At 38.0% G+C, this 25,734-nt stretch overlaps 1 protein-coding gene across 1 annotated transcript in view; it reads right to left on the reverse strand.

The window, feature by feature from the left end:
• Positions 1 to 968: 968 nt before the first annotated feature.
• The window catches only part of LOC113759986, a 31,750-nt gene continuing 6,984 nt past the window's right edge, over positions 969 to 25,734 (reverse strand). The window contains exon 4 of the mRNA XM_027302566.1: positions 969 to 1,231. Within this exon, the coding sequence (XP_027158367.1) occupies positions 969 to 1,231 (263 nt within the window). The remainder of the gene's footprint in view (positions 1,232 to 25,734) is intronic.

Genomic DNA, 25,734 nt, shown 5'->3' on the forward strand with positions numbered 1-25,734 from the left:
ACATCCCACCAAGCACGTGCTGCACCCTCAAATTGAAAGGCAGCAAAGTTCACTCGCCTCTCCTTAGTATAGTCTAAGACAACGAAGGTATTAGTCATTCGTTCCAGCCAATTCTCCGCTAGTTCGGGATCAAGTCCCCCAGTGAAGTTAGGCGGAGCAAATTTCAAAAATCGCTCCAAGACTCTATCCTCCCCTCTCTCCTGAGCCCTGAGTTGGTTAACAGGTCCTGGACCTTGACGTTCTGCTAACTGTTCTAAGATATCCGTCATACAGTTAATAGCAGTAGCCACTTGGTTACCCTCTACATTTTCTTGTCTTTGGTTCGGCCCAGTTGCCGATCCTTGATCATCCCCATGGGTTTGGGGTTGCCTAACCCCACGCCCTCGGCCCCTTCCGCTTCTACGGCCATCCATATAGTTTCTAAAGACATAGACGCAAAATAAATATACATAAGTAACGTAAAAGTAACACTTTAATCATGCAAGACGAAAATAAATAAGAAAGAGACCAAAATGGTCGCATATAAACACAATCCATGGCATAGATTAGGAGTCAGAGTACAATAAAGTCGGGCACATCAGAAGTAAATTCAAGTGCTTCAAAAGATAGGCCGCACAGTTAAGTAAAATACAATGGCTTTTGAACTAGCACCACCCGACTAATCCCAATTACAAAAGTGTCAAAAGATTCAACATTCCTAGCCTAGTTCGCAGCAGAATCGCTAGTCTGGACCTCCTCCTCTGGGTCCTCTTCAAAAGGCTCCTCCTCAGCAGTGCCCTCATGAGCTGAGTTCTCAACTCCGTTTACCACCTCATCTATCAGCATGGTAGTGTCAATTAAAATCCCAGCGGCCCGCTACTTGACCTCTTCGACTACCCTAACTAGTCGAACCCTAGTCCTCTGAACCTGGTCACGAGCGGCTACAGTTCTAACCCGCTCATCGATCACTGTCCCCTCAAGCTCCAAGATCATAGCACTTGGGCCTCCACTATAGCCCTCAGCTCCTCAACCTGCTCAAATACTGCCTTATTAGAAATCAATAACTGTCGGCGCTCATCATCAATAGACAACACTAGATCGTTAGGGTAGACATGCGTCTCCCTACAGGGACAACAAGAGAATCTAGAAGAAGGTGAGTATCGGACACTAGATCCTCCACCCAGTACTCGATATCGGATAGGTCTAAGAGACTCTGCATGACCGTTAGCACCTCCATTACCATTCTCCATTCCTACAAAACAACCACAAAACTCAAGGTTAGAAACTTAAAGTCACTAATTCGCTCAAACATCAACTTAAGGTATAACTAAGTTATCTCATTTCTATTCTCAAGAGTAAAGCCTCTACAATATCTCCCAAATAGATCTCTAAACCTAGGCTCTAATACCAACTGTGTCGCCCCCACTTCTCCCTAGGGCGAACCCAATGGTATCGGCGGAACGCCTGCCTAACTCTCGCCAGAACTCAATACGAGTCAAATTTAATTTAAAGGTAATCAACCAATAATAAAAGTCAAAATAAAGAAAAGTCGCTTCCTTATATAATCATTCAAGTCTTACATCACAAGATTTCCAAAAGTACATCAATTTTTCCAAAATACAACAATCCAAAGTTAACTAGACTGTTTACATCCAAATTCTAATTAAAAGGTAATCAACTTAGCTCCTCCCAAAAGTCTTTCCATTCCAAACTCCTGTTAAGGAAAACAAACTACGAGGGTGAGCTAACGCTCAGTGAGGCCAAGAAAAGCATGCAAACAAATAAGTTCAAGTAGCAATAAAGCTTATACAAAAGGAATAGCCATAAAATTCAAGTTATTTGCAAGGGAAAGTAAAACACAATCAATAAGGATATGGAAGCTCTCAGGAGCTAACTCCACACAGCTTGGCCAAGGCCTTGATCCAAATATCCCACGTTGACTCTCCGTCAACCGAGCAAGTACCAAATCCGTAGACTCTATTTTCACCAAATTTCGTCCACCGTTACACCTTCTACCGGGCCCGTACATCAACTAGAAAAGGTAATACTACTCGAGTATGCCAAGCAAGATCTCAAAAGATCAACCTTTATAATTTTCTTATGGTTCACCAAGCTTCTCGACCAATCCCATGCCGGCTCGAGTCGCAAGGTTAGCCAATGAGTTTTGGGCGTCCCCACAAGTACAAGTATAATTTGTCAATGAGATTCACTCCAATCGACATTCAAGTTCAAGTTCGATACAAGTCAAGTTCAAGTAAGTCAAGTAACAAGTCAAGTAAAGGAGAGCGAGTGCGATAAAGTATACACTCGCCTCGTCAAGTCATGTTCACGTATACAAGAAAGATCAATCAAGTAGATACAACAATTCTTACACTTGACACTCACCAAATCAAAACTAAGTGAGCAAGTAAGGTCTTTAGTCGTCCGCTCCGAGATTTCCTTCGAAACCCCCTTGAGCACGTGAAAAAATAGTGACGAACCAGCACTCACATAAATTCTAGACCACTTAACATTCAAGTAAGAAAATGCATTTGTTTAAACGTAGGACAACGCCTCAAAAGATCTTTAATCCATCAAAAATCAAGATTTAAAAATGAATATTTAAAGTCACAAGGGAAACTTGTATCATCCATGAAATCAAATTTAAAACGGACTATCAATCTTCAAAGGAAGGGGAAAGTTCATAAATGTTCGTTTCTTAAGAAATCAGAAAATTTTAACTTTACGCGACAAAACTTGGAAAATCAGATCTTGAGTTTGGTAAGTCCAAAAATTAGAAACTTTACACCGTTGGAAACTAGATTCATGGTACTAAAATTTTCCAGAATATACTTTTCCCAGATTCCAACCAGAAACCATTCAAATCTCTGCTCAAACTTGCTGTTTCATGAAGACAGGGCAGAACCAGTTCTTATTTTTCAGCAAAGTTTGAAAATTCGGCAAAATTCACAGGTATCAAATTAACCTCTGAAGTGTTTCAAGTAAAGTTTCAAACACAACAAGTGGAACTAAATTTGGATTTTTGAACAACAAGATACAACAGTTTGAAGATGGCTGGATTTCACAGCCTGTTCAACAATTTTCCAGTTTCCAGCTTTGACACAGTTTTGAAATCAGACCATATCTAACTCTACACAAGTCCAAATTGAGAATAGTTTATGGCGTTAGAAATTAGATTCAAAATGCTTCATATCATCAGAAGATATCATTTTCAAACTCCTATTACAAGTGAGGCAAAATTGAGCCACAAGATACAGTTTTCCAGTTTCTCTCGGATAAGCAAGTAAAACAGGTCAGTCCACTTTGCCGATTCGCTACGGCTCACTCAAAATGAACTAGCAGGGGAATTTTATACCGTTTGAAAGCCCTTGGTGTCTAGTTTTAAATGCCGCAAACGACACTCGATTTCAACTTTTGTACAAAGATTATGCTCAGACAAAGAACTACTATTCGGCTACCCTAGCAGTAAATTTTCAGATTTCTACCTTTCACAAAACTCAAGTTTTATGCAACCCATTGAAGTGATTTTTGAAAGCCAAGTTCCACACGCATAATACAACATATAACAAGCAATTTAGCAGCCATATAATCAACAGAAATTTCGGCCAGCTCTCTCAAGAGTTTTTCGCCAACTTCCTCTCCTCTTATCAAGCCCATATCAAGTCCCTCATCACATAAACAACAACAATCAAGTAAAAGGCCTCAAGTCAGCTACCTAAAGGCCACCTCAAAACCACTAACTTAGAATATAAAGCAAGAAATAAAAGTTTCTCAAGTCCTCTAGCTTAAATTCTTGATTAGGGTTTCAAACCCATGAAATTCAACCTTTATACTTAGTGAAATTTGAAAGATTAAAGGTGGATGAAGTGATTACCTCTTCAAGCTCTAAACCCTAGTTGAATGCAAGACTCTCCACCAATATTTCATCAAGAAACACCACAAGCTTACACCTTTCTTCTAGTGAGAGCAAAATCCAAAAGATTTGTAGGTTGGATGAAGTGAATCAAGCAAGATTGGAGCAAGGAGTGAAGCTTTCCCTTCCCCCTTTTCCTTTCCCTTATTCGGCCGAGAGAATGAGTGAGTGAGGGAGTGTGTGTGTTTTGATTTTGTGGAGGGAAAATGAAGTAAAGGCTAGCCATAAGTTTTGTACAAAGTGAACTCTCAATAGTGGCTCAATAGTGCCTTGCACTACCAGTTTCTCTCTTATTTGATACACTTAATTACTAACCCTCCAAGGTAGTTCCTCTAGCACTACAATTACTCATACATACTAGTCTAGTATTAAATCCTCAAATCTCCAATTAGTCGTGCCGGTGCGACTTTCGAGAAACTTTCGACGCGCGCGCGATAAAATTTTAATTTAAGAAAAATTCACATAAAATAGTAAAATTAAATAACACTATGGCAAAATAATTATAAAATAGATTAAAGTAAGAATAAAAACATGAGTCCTCACATATGTTGACAATATGCTAATTAAAAGCAAGACTCTAGATCAATTTATTCCTAATTCATAGAAAATCTTTACCATATTAAAAGATTCATGGATGAGGCTAAACCCCAAGAAATGCACTTTTTGGATAACATCTGAAAAATTCCTAGAACATATGGTATTCAAAATTGGAATAAAATCCAATTCAGACAAACTCAATACCATCAAGAACATGAAAGAACTGGAAGGATGGTTGCATTGAATAGATTCCTTTCTAGATTAGCAGTTCTGGGCCAAATTTTGAATGGATAGATAAATGCCAGAAAGCCTTTGAGGAATTGAAAACATTTTTAGCCGAACTGCCAACCTTAACTTCTCCAAAATAGAATAATACTGTATTCGTATATCTATCGGTAAGTGATAAATGTGACGACCCCACCTCCCCCTAAGGTGAACCAAAAGTTTTAGCGGGTCGCCTGCCCAACTCTCGTCAGGACTTATGCACAGCTTATTAACAATCTTTTATAACAAGAGCCACATCTCCAATGACAATATAAATCAATCCTTTGCCAAGCATGAGTTTATAGATGATCCAAACTTCAAAATACCCTACTAGGTCTATTTACAATAGTCAAGTTCCCAACATACAAAACAACCTAAAAGTTGATACAACTGTGCAAAATAAAAGATTTCAACCTAACTCGGTCTCTCCTAGTCACTCGCCCAAGCGCTTGCCCCCTGTAAGGAAAACAAAACTAAAAGGGGTGAGTTAGGTTCCAAGAAAATCAAGCAAATAATGATATCAAGGTTAAGCCACAAAAATCATAATTCATTACAACAAGGAGCAAGTGTACTTCAATTATGGTTTCACGTATTCAATTAAAAGGATACGGGGCTCTCATGAGCTTATTCCAGTAGCTTAATCAAGATTCAAGATGTTGTTGACACTTCATTAACATAATCCAAGATACTATCAAGTTTATCACCACTTCACGTTTTTCTCCCTCCACCATACAACCCCCTACCGGGCCTGCACGCCAAAATCAGGAAGGAGTAATATTCGAGTATACCAGTTCACGTTCAAGAGCTCAAGTGCACGTTCACGTTCAAGTTCAAGTGACAGGACCCCTGGTTCATTGATCGTCTCGACCAAACCCTTGCCGGATGGACTCGACCAACTAACCAATGTGTCACGCCCCATTTTTTAAATGAAAAAAGGGTAAACAACAAAAAAGCCCCCTGTGGTTAAGCAATCATACATAAAAGCCCCCTGTGGTTTCATATCATACCAGTCGATACCCCGTGGTTTGAATTAACCTGAAAAGTGGACGGAAATCGGCAAAACAGACGGAGCTGAGTGAATAGACGAAAATACCCTTTTGAAGAACGCAGCTTGCATGTAAAATTTTTTTTTTTTTAAGTAATTTGTTAAATAGCCTGCCTGAAACCCGCTTGCGGGTTTCCCCCTTATGTAAAATGACTAAAAGCTGCGTTTCTGTTCTATTTATATCAAACACATACTCTCAAACCCTCACCTGAAGGGTGAGGATGAGAGGGGAGGTTTGCTGGGCATCCTAGGGCCCTCCGATGGGCATGTGCAACTCAACGCAGCTTGCATGTAAAAAAATTTTTTTTTTTTTAAGTAATTTGTTAAATAGCCTGAAACCCGCTTGCGGGTTTCCCCCTTTTTTTTTTAAAAATAAATTCTATGCTAAAATGACTTAAAACAAAAATAAAAGACTAAAAGTAAATAAAAACTAGCATGAAAAATAAAAATAACAGTAAATAAAAATACACTAAAAATTTGGTGTCTACAGTAGTTACTGAATAATCTGGAAACAGATTGAATGAAGACTCAGAAGAAACGGAAGCTGGTCTCTTATTATTAAAGAGTGAAGGCTAAAATAGGCATATCAGGTGAAAGTTTGTGGTGGAAATCTGTTTTTCGCATATGCACGCGCCTTTGCAGTTCATTTAAGACACACGCCGAATATTTGACGATTTCCGTCCATTTTTCAGGTTAATTCAAACCACGGGGTATCGACTGGTATGATATGAAACCACATGGGGTTTTTATGTATGATTGCTTAACCACAGGGGGCTTTTTTGTTGTTTACCCATGAAAAAATAAAGTGGTTAGAAAAATGGATTTTTGATTGATTTTGATTTGAAAAATGTGTTTTTTAGAAAATAAAGAAAATGGGCCTAAAATGGGATTTAATAAGTGCGACGATTTTGGCCCAAATTATAGTTTAAAAAGGGTTTTTGAATAAAAAATCGGAGTCGCCACTTGATATCGAGTTAAGGTGTACCAAATCACCTAAAATGAATTTTTAAAGAAAAAGTAGAAAAAACCCTTTTTAAACGACTCCAAGTCTTCGAAAATCAGAGAAAAGTGTTCGGGACTCACATTTGAAGAAAAGAAAGGCAAGGATAAAATCCAAAGTACCCTTTCAACCTAACCAAGGCTAGTTGCTTGATTTAGTCAAAGATTTTCTTATTTTAACCAAAAAATTTATCACATTTGGACGTACTATATGAATGCAAACTCTAGACCTAATGTATTGGGGTCAACATGTCTTTTCAAATTTTAGTTGGTGCAAATCGCATTAATTACGATGCCCAAAAGTAATTATTTAAAAAGGTCACGAATGTGCAAAATATGATACTCGAAGAAAAAAAAAATAATTATACAAATATACATGGCCTAGAGGAATGCAACATTACGGGTGCGGGGGACTAATACTCATGACTTCAATGTTCCCTTTTATAAAAGGAATACGAACGTGCTAAGGTTAAAAAACCACACTCGTCCATATCCCATATTTAAGGGGTATTTCCTAATGTAATCAAGCAAGTGTACTAGCCTATTTCTAATTTTTCTTATATGAAATGCAAGTCTAATGGCATGTCTTACACATGGGATATAGGATATACATATAGGGGAAGTATGGGATAATGGATATACACATAGGGGGAATAAGGGATAAGGGATGTGTATACAAGGGAAATGTCATGCAAAAATGATAAAAAATCCTTAAAAGTAGCAAATATGCATGAAAATGTAGTGATTGTCACATAAACATGATCTAACGCGTGGATGGTCTCTAAGGGTCTAGCGTTGGACTAGCCCACATCTATGAGTTCTCACTAGCGTTGGACTAGTGAGAAATCGGAATAAAGGGTCACAACTAGTATTGGACTAGTGTGGAATCAGGAAAGAGGTCACAATTAGCGTTGGACTAGTGTGGTGACGTCTGTCGCGCCCCATTTTTGAGAAAAAAAGAAAATAAAGTTGTTTGAAATCATAATGCGTAGTGTGCATGAAGTGTGTGAATGTGAGAAATAAAGGGAAAGGCCATGGGACTTTTAATATGTGACGGTTTGGCCCAAAAATGAAAATCTAAAAAGGTTTTTTAAACAAAAAAGTAGGAGTCGCCACTTGGTATTGAGTTGGGGTGTACCAAGTCACCCAAAAAAGTAGTTTTTGAAAAAATGAAGTAAAAACCTTTTTAGATGACTCCTAATCTACGAAAATCAAAGAGACGAGTTCGGGGGTCACTGTTGATGAAAGGGAAAGCAAAGACGGAGTCTAAGGCACCCTTTTACCCTAGCCTAAGCTAGTTGCGTGATTTAGTGTCAATTTTCCTAATTTTTACCCAAAAACTGTATTGCATTTTGGATGTGTCTAACATGAATGCAAACCTAAATCTAATGAGTGGTTTTAAAGGGACAGAATGTCTCTTTTGAGGCTCGATTGGTCCTAATCACATGAATTGTGACAGCCAATGGTGAATCCTCAAAAAGGTCACGAATAAATGCAAATGAATGCTCGAGTAATAAAGAGAGAAAAAAATGAGTGTGCGAAAATGTCTTTGAGTGTAGAAACGAGTGCCAGGTGCAAATGTGCAAAGTGCAAGTGTGTAAAGTGCAAGGGTGCAAATGAGAATGTAAAAGTGCACGTGTAAAGTGCAGGTATGCAAATGAGTATGTAAAGTGTAAATGTGCAGATGTGAGAGAGTGTAAAGTGATAGTGTGAAGAGTGAGAATGTGTAAAGTGGTAGTGTGCGAAGTGAGAATGTGTAGGATGAGAGTGTGTAAGGTGAAAACGTGAAAAAATGATAGTGTGTAAAATGGTGGTGTGTAAAGTGAAAAGTAAAAAATGGGTAAAGTGGTGGTGTGTGAAATGAAAAGTGAAAAAATGGGTAAAGTGGTGGTGTGTGAAGTGTGATGCGAAAAATGTGTAAGGTAGTAGTGTGGAAAATGACGATATGTAAAGTGAGAGTGCAAAGTGATAGTGGGTAAGGTGATAGTGTGCAAATGGTAATGTGCCTTAAGCTTAGAAATGCATGAGCCCTAGAGGAATGCAAGCAAGACGGGAACGGGGAGACCCTAAATCGTGACTTTTGATTTGCCTTTTGGTTAGAAAGAAAACAAGCGTGCTAAGGCTATGTGTAGCCAAACTTGTCTGTTTCCTTTACCAGAAGGGTGACTCCCTAACCTATGCAAGCAAATGAGCTAGTCTAAAAAATGAGGATGCAACCCTAAATGTGTAAGGGAAAGGTGAGGGGAGCATGCAGAAATGAGAAATACTAAAATGAAAATATGCATGAAGTTGTAGTGAGGCATGCATATATGACACTAGCGAAAGGGGGACGACCCTATTGGGTTTAGCATTGGACTAGCCCTTTAACTAACGTTCTCTTACAAGCATTGGGCAATATAAGAGCTTGGGGGGAAGACCATGACTAGCATTGGACTAGCCACGGTAACGTGCATTCCATTCACATAATCAGATATAATGCTAAAAACAAATGGACATGCAAGGCACATATTTTCACATAGCACGTAGCACATAAGCATGCTTATCTAGATGCAGAAACCTAGGGAAAGCAATTAAACACATAGGCATAAACATGCAAATCACACAAGGCAAACAAGCCCTAACTATTACATTAGGGGGGCCCTACTACAATCTAAAAGGGGGAAATGAAATAAATAATTAAAATAAATACCTAACTATTACAAATTTGGCATTCAAGTGCCTTTCAAATGATCAAAATGGAACTAAAATAAATATACAAAACTAAAGCCAATAAATAAGTAAATAAAATAATAAATATAAAACACTTTCAATAGGCATGCAATTAAACACATAAAGTCACATAGGGCACGTAGGATCAAATAAAGTGAGAAATAAGGGTTAGGGTGTACCTCCTTTGAGTTGGGACCCTAATGGAGTGAAATTACTTATTTACCCTCCAAAATAAAAGAAAAAGTCAAGGCATCACAAATAATCACATAAATACAAAATTGAATCATTAAAAGCATTTAGATAACTAAACCACCCATGTTCACAAAATAAGGACCCAATTGACAGTAAAAAGAAAGTTTGAGGGGTCAATTTGATTGATTTTTTCAATTGTTTGGGCCATAGTAGAATTAGACAAGAAACAAGGGGTTAGAATGTAATTATTGGAAAATCTTTTCATGTAAAGCACGCAAATGCTACGAAAGGAACTTCTGCAACTCAAACCTGCTTCAGTTTCATCTTCGCACATAAATTTCAGAATCTAACGCAAACTTTGATCGAAACTTTCTCAACCCAACATCCAAACTTTAAAGTAAGTAACAAAACACATAACTTCAACATCTAAACAAACAAAAAAAAAAAAAAAACAACTTCCATGAATGTAAACCAGTTTACTATTGCAGCAGATTTTCTCATTCAGCTTAGATATATGCATGCAAAGCAACCCAAAAAGGTCCTAATGGATTCGGCAACTCAACTCAACTGGGAGAACTTGGGATAAGGGGGAGAGGAAAACTCAACACCTATAACCAGGATAACAAAAGAAAAACTCCCACAATTTGATTTTTTGCAACAATGAAACACAAGAAGAGACCAGGACATATCAAAGTCTTTAAATTTCTTTCGAGTTTCTGGTTTGAAGAAAAAACTCTCGCCTGGAAGATCCTTTCGACATTCAATCACCTCCCAACACCGAATCCGAAGTGACAGGCACAAGAAAGAAACTACACAAATGAGGGCCTAGTACTATAACTAGAACAAATGGATGCTACCTAGATTTAAACAACCGCAGTCAAGACAATTAACAACAACAAAAACTCAGCATGGTTGAAGCTTTGCTGCAACAGAATTCTACTGTGAACTTTGCAGCTCATCCCACGCGTTTATGTTCTTATGAAACCCGAACCGAACCCATCATTTTGTCAGCCAAAAACCACATAATCCTCAACCCCTTATTGCTTACAGAAACCAAACAGATTAAAAACAAAATCTGATAAAAAAACAAAAGCATCTTATAAACAAAAACAGATTAAAAGGTCATGCAAATCCGATAAAAGGAAGAAAGATCTACAATTTGCTGGGCTTACTTGTCACAAACATCAGCCATAAACACCAAACAAAAGCATCTTAAATTCATCATAGAACCCCCACCGAGAAACCCAAACTACTGTCCCTAAAACCCCAGGTCAAAACCCCAATGAGTTCATAAACCAAAACAGGAACAACAAAAAAAATCCAAACTTAGCATGAGTTCTGGACTAAAATACCTCGGTGAAGATCTGCCGGTGATGATGGAGGGCTGAAATGGTGGCAGTCGTGAAGGTTAACAGTTCCAGCGGCTCCTTTGCTCCTTGGGGAAGTAGCACCAGACCTCTTCTCCTCCTTGCTCTCTCCACTCCTTCGGTTATGGCTGAGAAGAGACCGGACTCTCCACTCTCTCCCTCGTTCTTTTCTTCCCAAGCCCGCAACTTTTTCTTCCTTTCTTTCTCCTCTCGGTCTCTCCCTTCTCACTCTATCTTCCACTCTTCCGTTGTTTCTTTCTTCTTTCGGTTTTCTCCAACCTCAGCCACCCTCTCCTTGTTTGCCTTTTTCCGTTCTCAGTCTTTTTTTTACTCTCTCTCTCGGCTTTCCTCTCTTGCCTTCTACCCACTCTATCTCACTCCAATTTTTCTCTTCCAAAACCCTTCCCAGCCGTCACCAGCTTCTCTCTAAAACCCCCTTTCAGCCGTCACCCCAATCTGCCCCTCTATTCCTTGCTGCATTTTCTTTTATATCAGCTGCAACTCTGAAAACCTCATCTCAATGGTTGACAAACAACCTCAGTTCACCGCCTCTCCTTTAACCATCGGATGGTTTTTCTTCTAGATTCCTCTTGTTTCTTAGATGCAAGCCAGGTGGTTAGGGATTAAAAGATCCAATGGTGAAGAGAAAAACAAATGAAAAAATGATGGGAAAAGAAATGGAGCGCTGTGATGCCTTTGCCTCTGTACTCTCGCGCATGATCTTGCTTCTGATATGGAGAAAGAGCTTGGATCATGTGCAGCTCACGCATGCGTGAGCTTGCTTTTTTTTTTTTAAAAATTTAATTAATAATGAAGTAATTTTAACAACAAAAAATAAAATAAAAACAAAACAAGATTAATCAAATCAAATGAAATGCTAAAAAATTGTTGATTTTGATTGATGGCTTTTTTTTTTTTTTTTTTTTTCTAATTTTCACTTAATTTAGGTAAACAAACAATAAACTTTCATAAAATTGAATCTAAAAGAAATAAAGCATATTTTTTGTGAACAATTTTCTTTTTCCGATAAATTTTATGCTAAAAAAGTCTTAAAAATAAAAACTAAGAGACTAAAAATGAATAATAATTAACATTTAATCAATGAAAATAAAAATAATAATAAATAAAACTAAATTAAAAATTTGGTGTCTACAACGTCACACATGGATTATTATCTAATAAATCATATAAAGCATAATAAAGCAAGTAAACACATAAGATCACATAAACACATAACACATAATCATGATATCTAGATGCAAGACCCTAAGAAAGCGAATAATACATAACACACAAGCATGCAAAACACACCAAGCAAATAAAGCCCTAACTATTACACTTGGGGCCCTAACTACAATCTAAAAAAGGGGAAGGAATAAAATAAGTAATAAAATAGATACATAACTATTACACATTCTATCTAAATACATATCTTGAACCCCCTAACTATTACAACTTGACATTTAAATGACTTTCAAATAATCAAAATTTGTGAGGACTCGTAAATTATTTTACTTTTATTTTATTTTATTTATTCATTTTATCGATTTATTCACTTATTCATTGATTTACCCAAAAGGGGTTATTTTTATGTTTAAGTACTCAAGTATTAGTTAATAATACTATCGTTACAAGAATTTCTTAGAAATTTCACTTTATCGCGCACAAATCAGAAGTACGCGTTTTCGCGCGCGCGGTTGATTGAGGGACTTTGGACATTTATTTTTAAACTATTAAGAGTGAATAATAATAATGTTAATGGAAGTACATTAGAGGTTTAGTGCACAAGTGAAACAAACCCGATTTGAGATCTGGGTTGGAGAACGGAAACTACTGGCCGATTTGATAGGTTTAGTGATTAAGGGATACGATGTGATCCTAGGAATGGACTGGTTAGCCCGTTACAATGTCCAATTGAATTGTAAGACGAAAATGGTAGAATTGTGCATTCCGGGAGAGGCGACTTTGAAACTGAATGTAAGGGGCAGATTAGTTTCATCTGCACTTATCTCAGGGATTCGAGTTAGGAAAATGTTAAGTAAGGGAGCTCAGGGATACTTGGCTTTTCTAATCAACACTCCTAGTGATAAGTGAGACTGGAGGACATGCCTGTAGTGAAAGAGTACCCAGATGTCTTTCCTGAAGAGTTAGAATCTTTACCCCCGGAAAGGGTAATAGCTTTTAAGATTGATGTGATTCCGGGAGTAGCACCTATCTCTAAGACGCCATATAGAATGGCTCCAGCTGAGCTGAAAGAATTGAAGTTACAATTGCAGGACTTGTTGGAACGGGGTTTTATAAAAGAGAGTGATTCACCGTGGGGAGCCCCGGTCTTATTTGTTAAGAAGAAAGATGGGAGTTTAAGGTTGTGCATAGATTACCGAGGCTTGAATGATGTCACTATTAAGAATAAGTACCCATTGTCCCACATTGATGAATTATTTGACCAATTGCAAGGGGCGGTAGTATTCTCGAAGTTGGATTTGACATAGGGTTACTATCAATTGAGAATTTTGAAGAAAGATATACCCAAAACTGCTTTTAACTCGAGGTATGGACACTTTGAATTTGCAGTAATGCCATTTGGACTAACCAATGCACTTGCTGCTTTTATGGATCTAATGCACAGGGTCTTAAGCCTTATCTGGACCAATTTGTGGTGGTATTTATTAATGATATATTAGTATACTCTAAGAATGTGGAGGATCACGAGAAGCATTTGAGAATTATTTTACAAACTCTGAGAGAATATCAATTGTATGCTAAGTTTAGCAAGTGTGAGTTTCGGTTGAAGGAAGTAACATTCTTGGGTCACATAATTTCTAAGGATGGGATTAAAGTGGATCCAGTTAAAGTTGAAGCTGTTTCAAAGTGGAAACGACCAGAAAACGCTACTGAAGTTTGAAGTTTTATAGGGTTAGCAGGGTATTACCGGAGATTTATCAAGGATTTTTCTAAAATTGTTGGACCTATGACTGAGTTGACCAAGAAAAGTGAAAAGTTTATATGGAGTCCTAAGTGTGAAGAGAATTTTCAAGAGTTAAAGGGACGTTTGACAAGAGTGCCTGTATTAACTCTACCGAATGGGAAAGATAGTTTTGTGGTCTACACAGATACTTCCAAAGAAGGCTTGGGATGCGTATTAATGCAAAATGATAAAGTGATAGCGTATGCATCTAGGAAGTTGAAACCGCATGAAGGAAATTACCCGACTCATGATTTGGAGTTAGCGGCTATAGTGTTCGCTTTAAAGAAATGGAGGCACTACCCGTATGGAGTAACATTTGAGGTTTTTACTGACCACAAAAGCCTTAAATACTTGTTTTCTCAAAAGGAGCTAAATTTGAGGCAACGTAGGTGGATGGAATTTTTGGAAGATTATGATTGCACGATAAAGTACCATCCAGGGAAAGCTAATATAGTGGCCGATGCTTTGAGTCGTCAAGTGCAAGTGGTCGGATTGATGATTAAGGAATTACACTTGTTAGAAGAAGTTAGTTATTGAAATTCTAGACTTGAACCGAGAAAAGTAATTCTTGGAAATATTGTAGTGAATTTCACTTTGTTGGAACATATTAAAGAGACTCATGAAAAGGACCCGAAAGTGCAAAAGCGGGTGGAGAAAGTCAAAAAGGGAGAAAAATCAGATTTTAACTTGGGAATGAATGGCATATTGAGATTTCGGAATCGGATAGTAGTGCTAAAGGATGAAGAGCTTAAGAAGGAAATTTTGGAAGAGGCACACCGATCAAAGTTTACGGTACACCCTGGAGGGAATAAAATGTACCAAAACTTGAAGAGTTTGTATTGGTGGGAGAGCATGAAGAAGGAGATTGCTCAATTTGTCCAGACTTGTTTGATTTGTCAACAGGTTAAGGCTGAACATCAGAAACCATCAGGACTTTTGCAACTTTTGGAGATACCTGAGAGGAAATGGCAAAACATCATTATGAATTTTGTATCAGAGTTACCTAGGACACAAAGAGGTCATGATGCCATTTGGGTAATAGTGGATAGATTAACCAAATCGGCTCATTTTCTGCCGATTAGCATGAAGTACCCATTGGAAAAGTTAGCCAAGTTGTACTTGGATGAGATTATCAGGTTACATGGGATACCTGTAAGTATTGTGTCTGATAGAGACTCTAGATTTGTTTCAAGATTCTGGCAAAGGATGCAAAAAGTGTTGGGGACTAAATTGAATTTCAGTACTACATACCATCCTCAGACCGATGGACAGTCTGAGAGGACAATTCAAACCCTTGAGAACATGTTAAGAACTTGTGTTTTGGATTTTGGGGAGAGTTGGAGTAAGTATTTGACATTGGTGGAATTTGCTTATAACAATAGCTTCCACTCTTCTATTCAAATGGCCCCGTACGAAGCGCTTTATGGTCAGAAGTGTAGATCTCCGATTTGTTGGGATGAAGTAGGTAAGCGAAAAATTTTAGACCCAACTACGGTGCCTTGGATTGAGGAGGAGAATGAAAAAGTGAAGTTGGTATGCCAGAGGATTCAGACCGCACAAAGTCGTCACAAGAGTTATGCAGATAACCGAAGGAAGGATTTAGAATTTGCGGTTGGAGATCTGGTATTTCTTAAGATTACACCTCTGAAAGCGAGTTTGATGGCAGGAAGAGGAAAGAAATTACAACCGAGATTTGTAGGACCTTATAAGATTATCCAACGCGTGGGAAATGTAGCGTATAAGTTGGAACTACCATCGAGTTTGTCTCGGATCCACAACGTTTTCTACGTGTCCATGCTTAAGAAGTATCATCCAGACCCTTCTCATATCTTACAACCGGATGATGCGGATACGGGTGTGCAATAATTAACTTCAACCTTGGGTCAAAGATCCTTTGGTCCATATTGGCGGTCCGATGACAAGATCAAGAACCAAGAAGGTGAAGGAAGCTTTACGAGCCTTGATCATTCACCATACAAGCAAGGAACAAGCTAAGTTTGAAGATTTGATGGACCATGAAGTTACTTTGTTCACTTGTACGTTTGAAGTAAAGGAGTGATCTCATACTTGTTAGCTTAGTTGGTAGTTGTTTTAAGACTGTCCCGTTTAGTAGTTGTTAGGCGTTGAGTATTTTATTACTTATCGGGCCTTATCGGAAAGCCTTAAAGAGCTAGCTCTTTAAGCTCTTTTATGCGGACCGAATCTCTTCCAGGTTTATGTGGGCCGGATTTTGCCCTAGTTTTAGCCTATAAAAAGGCACCTCTTGTAAGAGTAAAAGAGAGATTATTACAACCAGAAATCGTGAGAAATTTTCCTTCAAGTTCTTAATCGAACTTACTCTTGAATTCTTGAGTTCATGGCTTAGGATTCAAATCAGACTTTATCGATTAGCTTGTTCCCTAATCGTGGTGTCGCTTCATCCATCCTTATTTGCTTAAGGTTGCTGATTACCTTTGTGTGTCAGAGGTCTTGAGTTCATGAGAACAATCGAGTTCAATTTCTATTGGGAGAAAAGATCCAACTCTGATAATTACAAGGTTGGGAGGTTCTAGGAGGGTCTTCCCCTAGGGTTGCCTATATCAGTTGGTATCAGAGCTAGGTTAATTCTCTTTTAATTGAAGTTGTTCATATCTTGTTAGTTTGTGTCTTTTGTCAAAAAAAAAAAAATTGTAGCGATTATTACTGTTCATCGTTACTGTTCCGAATTACTGTTCATCGTACTGTAGCGTACTGTTCACGTTACTGTTCATCCGAGTAAAAAAAAAAAAACTGTTTGGGTGTTGTCTTTTTGTGTTTTCTGTCCAAGTTCTTGGGTTTGTTATACTTGTGTTTGGGTTGTTAGGGTTTAAAGAAAAAAAAAAAAAAAAAAAAGAGTCACGTACCTTATATTGTTTAGTGTTCAAGTTGCTAGAGTATTGCTGGAATTTTCTTTTGAGTATTGCTGAAATTCTGTTTTGCTTATTTCTTGAGAATTGGTTGTTGTTTTTGCAAACCCTAGACACCGCAACATAATTTGGGAAAATTCTTGTGTTTCTTGAACAAATTCTTGAAGTTCTTGGACCACCAAGTCTTGTTTTGAAATTTCTTGAACAATAAACCAAGAACTAGGATTTTCTTGGAATTGGCATAACCTTTCATCCGTTTTCTTGAACTTGCTGGTGTGATCTGAATTTGTGTTCCTTGAAGAGCCGAAAAAAAAAAGGAAAAAAAAAAGAAAAAAGAAACGAAAGAAAAAAAAAGTAAGAAGAGAAGGAATTGACTCTCATACAAAGGAAATCAAGTTTCCAAAAAAATCGTAAGTTTCCAATTCTTGGTGGGTTCCCAAATCTTGATTAGTCTCCAAATCTTGGTTGATTTCCCAAAACTTGAGTTTCCTAATTTTGATTGGTTTCCAACTCTTGAGTTCCAATCTTGATTGAATTCCAAAGACCTCAAACGACCTCACCCGCCCCAAACACACCCAATTCCGTTTTCAAAACCAAACCAAACACCTTAGCCCAAATCGCCTTGGGAGTTCTTGAATTTCTAAAAAAATCGGTTGAGCTAGTTTTGCGATCCGATTTGACTGAAATTTGAGGACTGGTTCGTACGTTATTTGAACATCCCAAAAGCACCACTTACCCTCCAAAATACTGACCAGAAACTCAGCAAAACAGCAGCTAAAAAAAAAAAAGAAAAAAGAAAAAAGTTCCAGCTTCGGGTAGAGTTTTTCTAGGATTTACAAAATTCTGCTTTGTGTCTTATTACTTGCTTATAGGGTAATTAATTCTGAAATTTTTGAGAGTTTGAGTTGTTTTAAGAACTTCGAGAAGGAAAATTGAGAGTGAGTGTGTTTTCTTGAGTGATACACGAGTGCTTTGCAAGGTAGACTAGGATACATTTGTTTTGCAGGGTGGACAATATGTCTCAAGAGGGGAACATGCCTGAGCCGTCTGAGACCGACGTGTCACTCAAACTGGTGCTCCAAACTCTTCAAAAACAAGCGGAGAGACATGAATTTGTGATGGCACAAATATCCGACAGGTTGGCTGCCATTGAGATGCGAGGTACTGGAGATATTCCCAATAGGGCTTCAAGTGCTCAGAGTGTTGAGCATGATGCGGATGATGAGGGGTATCATTCTAACACCTCATTCCGATCAAGGAAAAGCCACAGGGAAGCGAGGGAAGGCCGAGACCGACCTAGGAGAACCGATGACAATCTTGGTTCCATCAAGACTAAGATGCCTACCTTTCATGGGAAAAATGATCCTGAAGCTTACTTGGATTGGGTTAGGCGAGTTGAGCAAGTGTTTGAAGTCCACAATTACTCCGAAGAGAAAAAGGTGAAACTTGCAGCTATTGAATTTCAAGATTATGCATCTATTTGGTGGGAGCAAGTATGTGCCACAAGAAGGAGAAATAGGGAACAACCGATTGCCACTTGGACTGAAATGAAGCAAGTGATGAGGAAACGATTTGTACCCTTCCATTATACCACGGACTTGTACAATCGAGAGAACGAACATAAACTCAAGCAAGAGAATGAATCTCTCAAGAGGAGGGGTTCCATGCAATCTACCTCTTTAAAGCCGGTTTATACAAGAGGTGATAAGAAGGTTCATTCAGCATTTTCTAACACTAAACTTAGAGTTGAACCACCTCATGCGGAGTCATTTTGGGAGACATATCAACGTCTTCTACACCAAAAACAAATGGAGTCAAATGGATGCTATCAAAGTGAGTTTTCTAAGAAGGAGATAGCTGACCCTATTCCCAACAAAGGAGTATCTCATCCTATTGAACTATTTGTTGAGGAGGTTGATGATGAGAAAACAATCGAGGGCGTTAAACTAGATAAAGAGATGGAAAAATTTGATGAGATGAGTGGTAAAAAGGAAGAAAAGAGAGAAAGTGAGACGATTTTGAACAAAAATGTGAGGGCTTATTGTTTTTCTAACGAACTTACCTTTGCTTTATTTAGTGTTTCTTCATTTGTGCAGATTAAGCAAAGTCAAGTGAAGTTAGTCATGCCATGCTCCATTCCAAAGTCACTTGTACAATTCACTAGTTTCCATGGAGTTTGTCTTTTAGGAATTGAATCTATTTGGAACCATCTCATGGAACAATTTCAATTCAAATCTGTCCATACCAAAGGGGAATCACGTCAAATCCACCATGAAGGGAGAATTCCGAAATTTGACTCTCATTTGCTACCTATGGGTCATTCATCATCTTTACCTTCTTCTGACTATAATTTCCATCCTAACACTTGTATTTCTTATCCAGATTTTGAAGAAAAGTGTAAAAGGCTAGCAATGCCTTCTCAAGTTGAATCAATTGGTGGAAGGAATAATGAAGTGGCAAAGGGAGTATTCACATTTAAAACTTGTTCTATACCTTCTTACCATTTAGTTGATGATGTACCATTACTTCTTTACCCAATTTCTAATTTGTTTCAAGTTGAAGGTTATTTTTTTTTGTAGGTTGTAAAGCTGTCCAAAATTTTTCAGTTTTGATTAAAGACTTACAACCTGATTTCGTGCTTATTCCAACTAAAGGTGGTGATCTTTCATGCTTATTCACACAGCCAAAAGCTGGTGGCCAAGTGCTCAATTTGTCAGCTTCAACTTGTGCTAGTTCGAGTAACCCTCATGAAGTGGAATTCAATTGTTTGCTACCTTATATGTTGGAAGATGAGAAATTGTGTGTCACGCAAGATCCCAAAGCTGTCCTCCACGAGTTGTTTAGTGTCTCATCCATGCAACAAGTTGCTCCCAATTTATCCATGCAAGATGATTCAAATCAATGTCAACTAGTGCTGGATTTTACACCTTTGCACAATCAAGGTGTTAATGTGAAGCTTCATGACCAAAGGCTAATTAGAGAGTTTTGGATTGCCACTTGGGATTTTCACACGCCTTACACAAGTTCTTTCCTATCTTGGCGCATGTCCTTGTTTGAGCGCTTCCCGAAGCTGACCAAACGACATGCAACATGGCTCGTAGTCATTCATCTATTTCCAACATTGCTGTCCTTTAAGCGCACCATCGATTTGTGGACAAATCATTTTCAAGAGGAGACTTTGAAGATTCGAGGACGAATCTTTTCGAGGAAAGAGAGAATGATGCGGATACGGGTGTGCAATAATTAACTTCAACCTTGGGTCAAAGATCCTTTGGTCCACATTGGCGGATGACAAGATCAAGAACCAAGAAGGTGAAGGAAGCTTTACGAGCCTTGATCATTCACCATACAAGCAAGGAACAAGCTAAGTTTGAAGATTTGATGGACCATGAAGTTACTTTGTTCACTTGTACGTTTGAAGTAAAGGAGTGATCTCATACTTGTTAGCTTAGTTGGTAGTTGTTTTAAGACTGTCCCGTTTAGTAGTTGTTAGGCGTTGAGTATTTTATTACTTATCGGGCCTTATCGGAAAGCCTTAAAGAGCTAGCTCTTTTATGCGGACCGAATCTCTTCCAGGTTTATGTGGGCCGGATTTTGCCCTAGTTTTAGCCTATAAAAAGGCACCTCTTGTAAGAGTAAAAGAGAGATTATTACAACCAGAAATCGTGAGGAATTGTCCTTCAAGTTCTTAATCGAACTTACTCTTGAATTCTTGAGTTCATGGCTTAGGATTCAAATCAGACTTTATCGATTAGCTTGTTCCCTAATCGTGGTGTCGCTTCATCCATCCTTATTTGCTTAAGGTTGCTGATTACCTTTGTGTGTCAGAGGTCTTGAGTTCATGAGAACAATCGAGTTCAATTTCTATTGGGAGAAAAGATCCAACTCTGATAATTACAAGGTTGGGAGGTTTTAGGAGGGTCTTCCCCTAGGGTTGCCTATATCACCGGAAAGTATAGAAATTGATGAGACACTGACCTATGAGGAGAAACCGGGGAAGCACCTAGATCGTAAAGTGAAAGAACTGAGGAGCAAGCGGATTCCATTGGTGAAAGTTCTCTGGAAGAACCATGGACTAGAGGAAGCAACTTGGGAAGTTGAAGAAGAAATTCAAGGAAAATATCCAAGCCTGTTCGCAAATCAAGGTATAATTTCGAGCACGAAATTCTCTTAAGGGGGAGAGGATGTGAGGACTTGTAAATTATTTTACTTTTATTTTATTTTATTTATTCATTTTATCGATTTATTCACTTATTCATTGATTTACCCAAAAGGGGTTATTTTTATATTTAAGTACTCAAGTATTAGTTAGTAATACTATCGTTACAAGAATTTCTTAGAAATTTCACTTTATCGCGCACAAATCGGAAGTACACGTTTTCGCGCACGCGATTAATTGAGAGACTTTGGACATTTATTTTTAAACTATTAAGAGTGAATAATAATATTATTAATGGAAGTGCATTAGAGGTTTAGTACACAAGTGAAACAAACCCGAGAGGAAATGGGCACGAAACGCGCGCGTACGCGTACTATTGGAGAGTTGACTTTTGTGCACCTTAAAGCCAACTACCAAGCTTACTCTAGAAGCTTTTGATCGGCACAACACTCTCTCTTTTCTCTCTCAAACAGCCGGCCACACCAAGGAGAAGAAGGAACCAAAACTTCTTCATCATCTCACTCAATCTTTCACCAAATCACTTCAAATTCATACCACAACTTGCAAACAACTTGGAGATCATCTTGGACTAGGAGAGGAGCTTCATTCTCACGGTTTTCTTGGAGCTCTAAGGACCGAAAATTCTGAGTTCATCATCTAAGGAGGTAGCAAACCATCCAACCCTTGAAACTTGATTATTGTAAGTTAGATTAGACTTAGAAGCTTGTAGCTTCATGTGTGTAGCTTTAGATGGTTGAAAATAACTTGAGTGGGCTCTATGAAATTCTGCAATGGATTTGATGATCTGATTTGATGAGTTTGGATGTTATTTGTGTTGATTAAATGTTAATCTAGTAGAGATAAGTGGAAAAAGTGAAAAGAAAATCAAAGGAAGTGATGCATGAAGAAGGGCCGAATCTGCCCTGTTCTTGTCAAACCTTTGGTGCGATTTTTTTGGGGTTAAATTGACTTGATTTTGATGTAGATATGTTGTATAGGTTGTGTGGAAAGTTTCAACAAAAAATCACTTGATTTGGTTGGGTAAATGTTTGGATTTCGAAATTTCTTCATGGCTGGAAAACGTATCCAGAGTTACTCTGGCAGCGAATTTCAAATGACTATAACTCGTTGCTCCGACATCGAAATTGAGTTCCGTTTGCGGCACTAGAAACTAGAAACTTCCAATTTTCTAACAGTATAAAATGAATCCCCTGATTCTACTTGAGTGAACCGTACCAGCCTTTCAAAATCACCTGTCCTGTTTCGCTGCTGTGTTGGAAAACCTGTTGTGTGCTGCGACTTGTCGCTCGAATATGAGCTAGTTATGGACAGAATTTTAAAATGATTTCTTCTGTGAAATTGTAACCTTATGAATTTAGTTTCCAACGCCACCAATCACACCCAATTCCAAGTTGAATTGAGTGAGTTGTGGCTGAATTACAGACCTGCTTCAAAGAAAGAAAACCCTAACTTTGGGCTAGCCAATGGCTTATCTTGAATGGAACTTGTTATTTTGAAACTCTTGGTGTTAATCACCTACCAAACATATTTTAGATGTTTCTTAGATATTTTATTCATAAATGAACCAAATTTAAGTCGATTCCATTGGCCAAAAGTTAGAAAAAGGAAAACAGAAGTACAAGGCAGATTTGCCTTGGAAATTCTTGGAACTTTAGTGGCTTTGTTAACTGACCTTCCGTGTGAATTTTTGAATGAAATTTGACAGAGGAATAGCTCTTATATGGTAGGGTAATACTACCAAATTTGGTTCCATTCCAAATCCATTTCGATGCCCAACCAAAGTCTCAAAGTTCATGTTTCAAATCTGGAAAACCCTTGTTCAGTGAGAAATTTTCACTTTGTTGGCGTTCAAAACTCCGATTCTTGTTCCGTTTGTTGCGTTTTAAACTTTGATTATAACTCTAATTGAGTTCCAAATTTCAGAGGCTAGTTCACATTCTGTGAATTTTGCCGAATTTCCAAAATTTGCCAAAAACCAACCCCAAATCTGTCCGGGGAGCCCAAATCAGCAACTTGAAACCAAAATTTGAATGTCTTCCATTTTGAATTATGGAAAAGTTTCTTCTAGGAACTTTTAGTACTTTGGAAGTAGTTTCCAACGGTACCAAGTTTTCTAATTTTAGAACTACAGAGAGTGAGATGTGATTTTTCAAATATCGCACCTCAAATCTGAAATTTCCGAACTTAAAGGAAATTGAGTCCTTAGCACTCTCTATTTTCCTTCGAGATTGCTTGACCATTTTACACTTGATTTCAAGATGAAAATCAGATTTTTTCTTGTATTATTAAACCCCACTTTTGAGTCTCGATTTACGAGTAATTAAGGCTCATTTTCATGATATTTTTCTAGATTGTACAAGTGTGCAATCTTTCTTGATAATTAGGGGTTTTAAGCGATAGTGTGTAATAGTTCATTATTAATTGCTCAATCACTCAAGAGGACCTTCAAGAGAATCCCACGGTGGACGTATGAACCCTCAAATGGGCACTACTTCTTTGTTTTTGATTGGTGAGTGTCAAGTGCGTGAAATACGTGTTACGTGTTAATTGTTATTGATAATCGAATATTTTGAAAATGCTGAGTCGAGTGTGTACTTTACCGCACTCGTTCTCATTTGAATGAATCGTGATTGAATTGATTGAAATATATTGAATGAATTGAATGAAATGAATGATTGAATTAATAAAATGGTATGTTATGGCTGCATACGTCGTTGGAGTGAATCTCCTCGACTCATAAATGTTAATTGGGGGACGCCTAAATTCTCACTGGCCAACCTTGGACTCGAGCCGGCACGGGCTTGGTCGGGCTCCTTGGCGAGCCATGAGAAAATATAAGCTTGACCTATTGAGAGGTCTTGCTTGGTATACTCGAGCAGTATCGCCTCAAACAAATGACAGGCGGGCCCGGTACAGGGATATGTAACGGTGAACGGGGACATGATAAGTGAAGTTCTACGGACTATAACCTACCCGATTGACGGAGTGTCAACTCGTGGAGGTTCTTGATCGTGCAAGTGGAAAAATAGCTCCTGAGAGCTCCTAATTAGGGGTTTTAAGCGATAGTGGGTAATAGTTCATTATTAATTGCTCAGGCACTCAAGAGGACCTTCAAGAGAATCCCACGGTGGACGTCTGAACCCTCAAATGGGCACTACTTCTTTGTTTTTGATTGGTGAGTGTCAAGTGCGTGAAATACGTGTTACGTGTTAATTGTTATTGATAATCGAATATTTTGAAAATGATGAGTCGAGTGTGTACTTTACCGCACTCGTTCTCATTTGAATGAATCGTGATTGAATTGATTGAAATATATTGAATGAATTGAATGAAATGAATGATTGAATGAATAAAATGGTATGTTATGGCTGCATACGTCGTTGGAGTGAATCTTCTCGACTCATAAATGTTAATTGCGGGACGCCTAAATTCTCACTGGCCAACCTTGGACTCGAGCCGGCACGGGATTGGTCGGGTTCCTTGGCGAGCCATGAGAAAATATAAGCTTGACCTATTGAGAGGTCTTGCTTGGTATACTCGAGCAGTATCGTCTCAAACAAATGACAGGCGGGCCCGGTATAGGGATATGTAACGGTGAACGGGGACATAATAAGTGAAGTTCTACGGATTATAACCTACCCGATTGACGGAGTGTCAACTTGTGGAGGTTCTTGATCGTGCAAGTGGAAAACTAGCTCCTGAGAGCTCCTATATCTTTGAATTGTTTCTGTTTACTTTACTAGCTCGAATTGTTATTTACTTGAATATTATTGTTTTACTCGTCAAATAGGATTGTTACTTGAACAATGTGCTTGCAAGTGTATTTTCTTGGCCTTACGAGCAATTGCTCACCCCATAGATTTGTTTTCCTTAACAGGAATGGATATAGTGTGAAATTCGGAGAAACCCCTTTGGATGTACTTTTGTATTAGGGTTTCAAATGTAAATGACTAGACATTTTGGCTGTTGTATATTTTGGGAATTGATGTATCTTTTGGATACCTGATGTAAGAATTGGATAGCTGATGTATTTTGAACTCGTGGTGTAAGACTTGGATATTCGATTATGGAAGCAACTTTTCTTTATTTAGCTTGTATTAATCATTATGTATCGTTAAGCGTGAATCAATTTGTCTTGAGTCCTGGCAAGAGTTGGGCAGGCATCCCGCAGATACCCTTTGGTTCGCCTTAAGGAGAAGTGGAGGCGTCACAAAATTGAACTAAAATAAATATACAAAATTAAAACAAATAAAGCGAATAAATAAATAAATGAAATGAAAACATTCAAAAGGCATGCAATTAAGCACATAAAGTCACATAGGGGTACATAGGGTCAAGTAAAAATCAAAATAAGGGGTAGAGTGTACCTCTCTTAGATTGGTGCCCTAATGAAATGAAATTACTTATTTACCCTCCAAAAACAAAGAAAAGATCAAGCCATCACTTTAATTAACAAATAATCACATGAAATGGAAATAAACAGGAAATTGAATCACTCAAAGCATTCAAATAAACTAAACAACCCATATTCATCAAATTGAAATAAACAGGGACCCATTTGAAAGAATTAAAGAAGTTCGAGGGATCAATTTATTATTATTACAAATATTAAGGGTCCAAAAGGAAATAAATTAAGATTAAGGGCTTAAGGTGAAACCTACCAATCAAATTATAAAATTCACAAGAATAAATGAAA

This window comes from Coffea eugenioides, chromosome 2, assembly GCF_003713205.1.
Source record: "Coffea eugenioides isolate CCC68of chromosome 2, Ceug_1.0, whole genome shotgun sequence".
NCBI classification, from domain to species: Eukaryota; Viridiplantae; Streptophyta; class Magnoliopsida; order Gentianales; family Rubiaceae; genus Coffea; species Coffea eugenioides.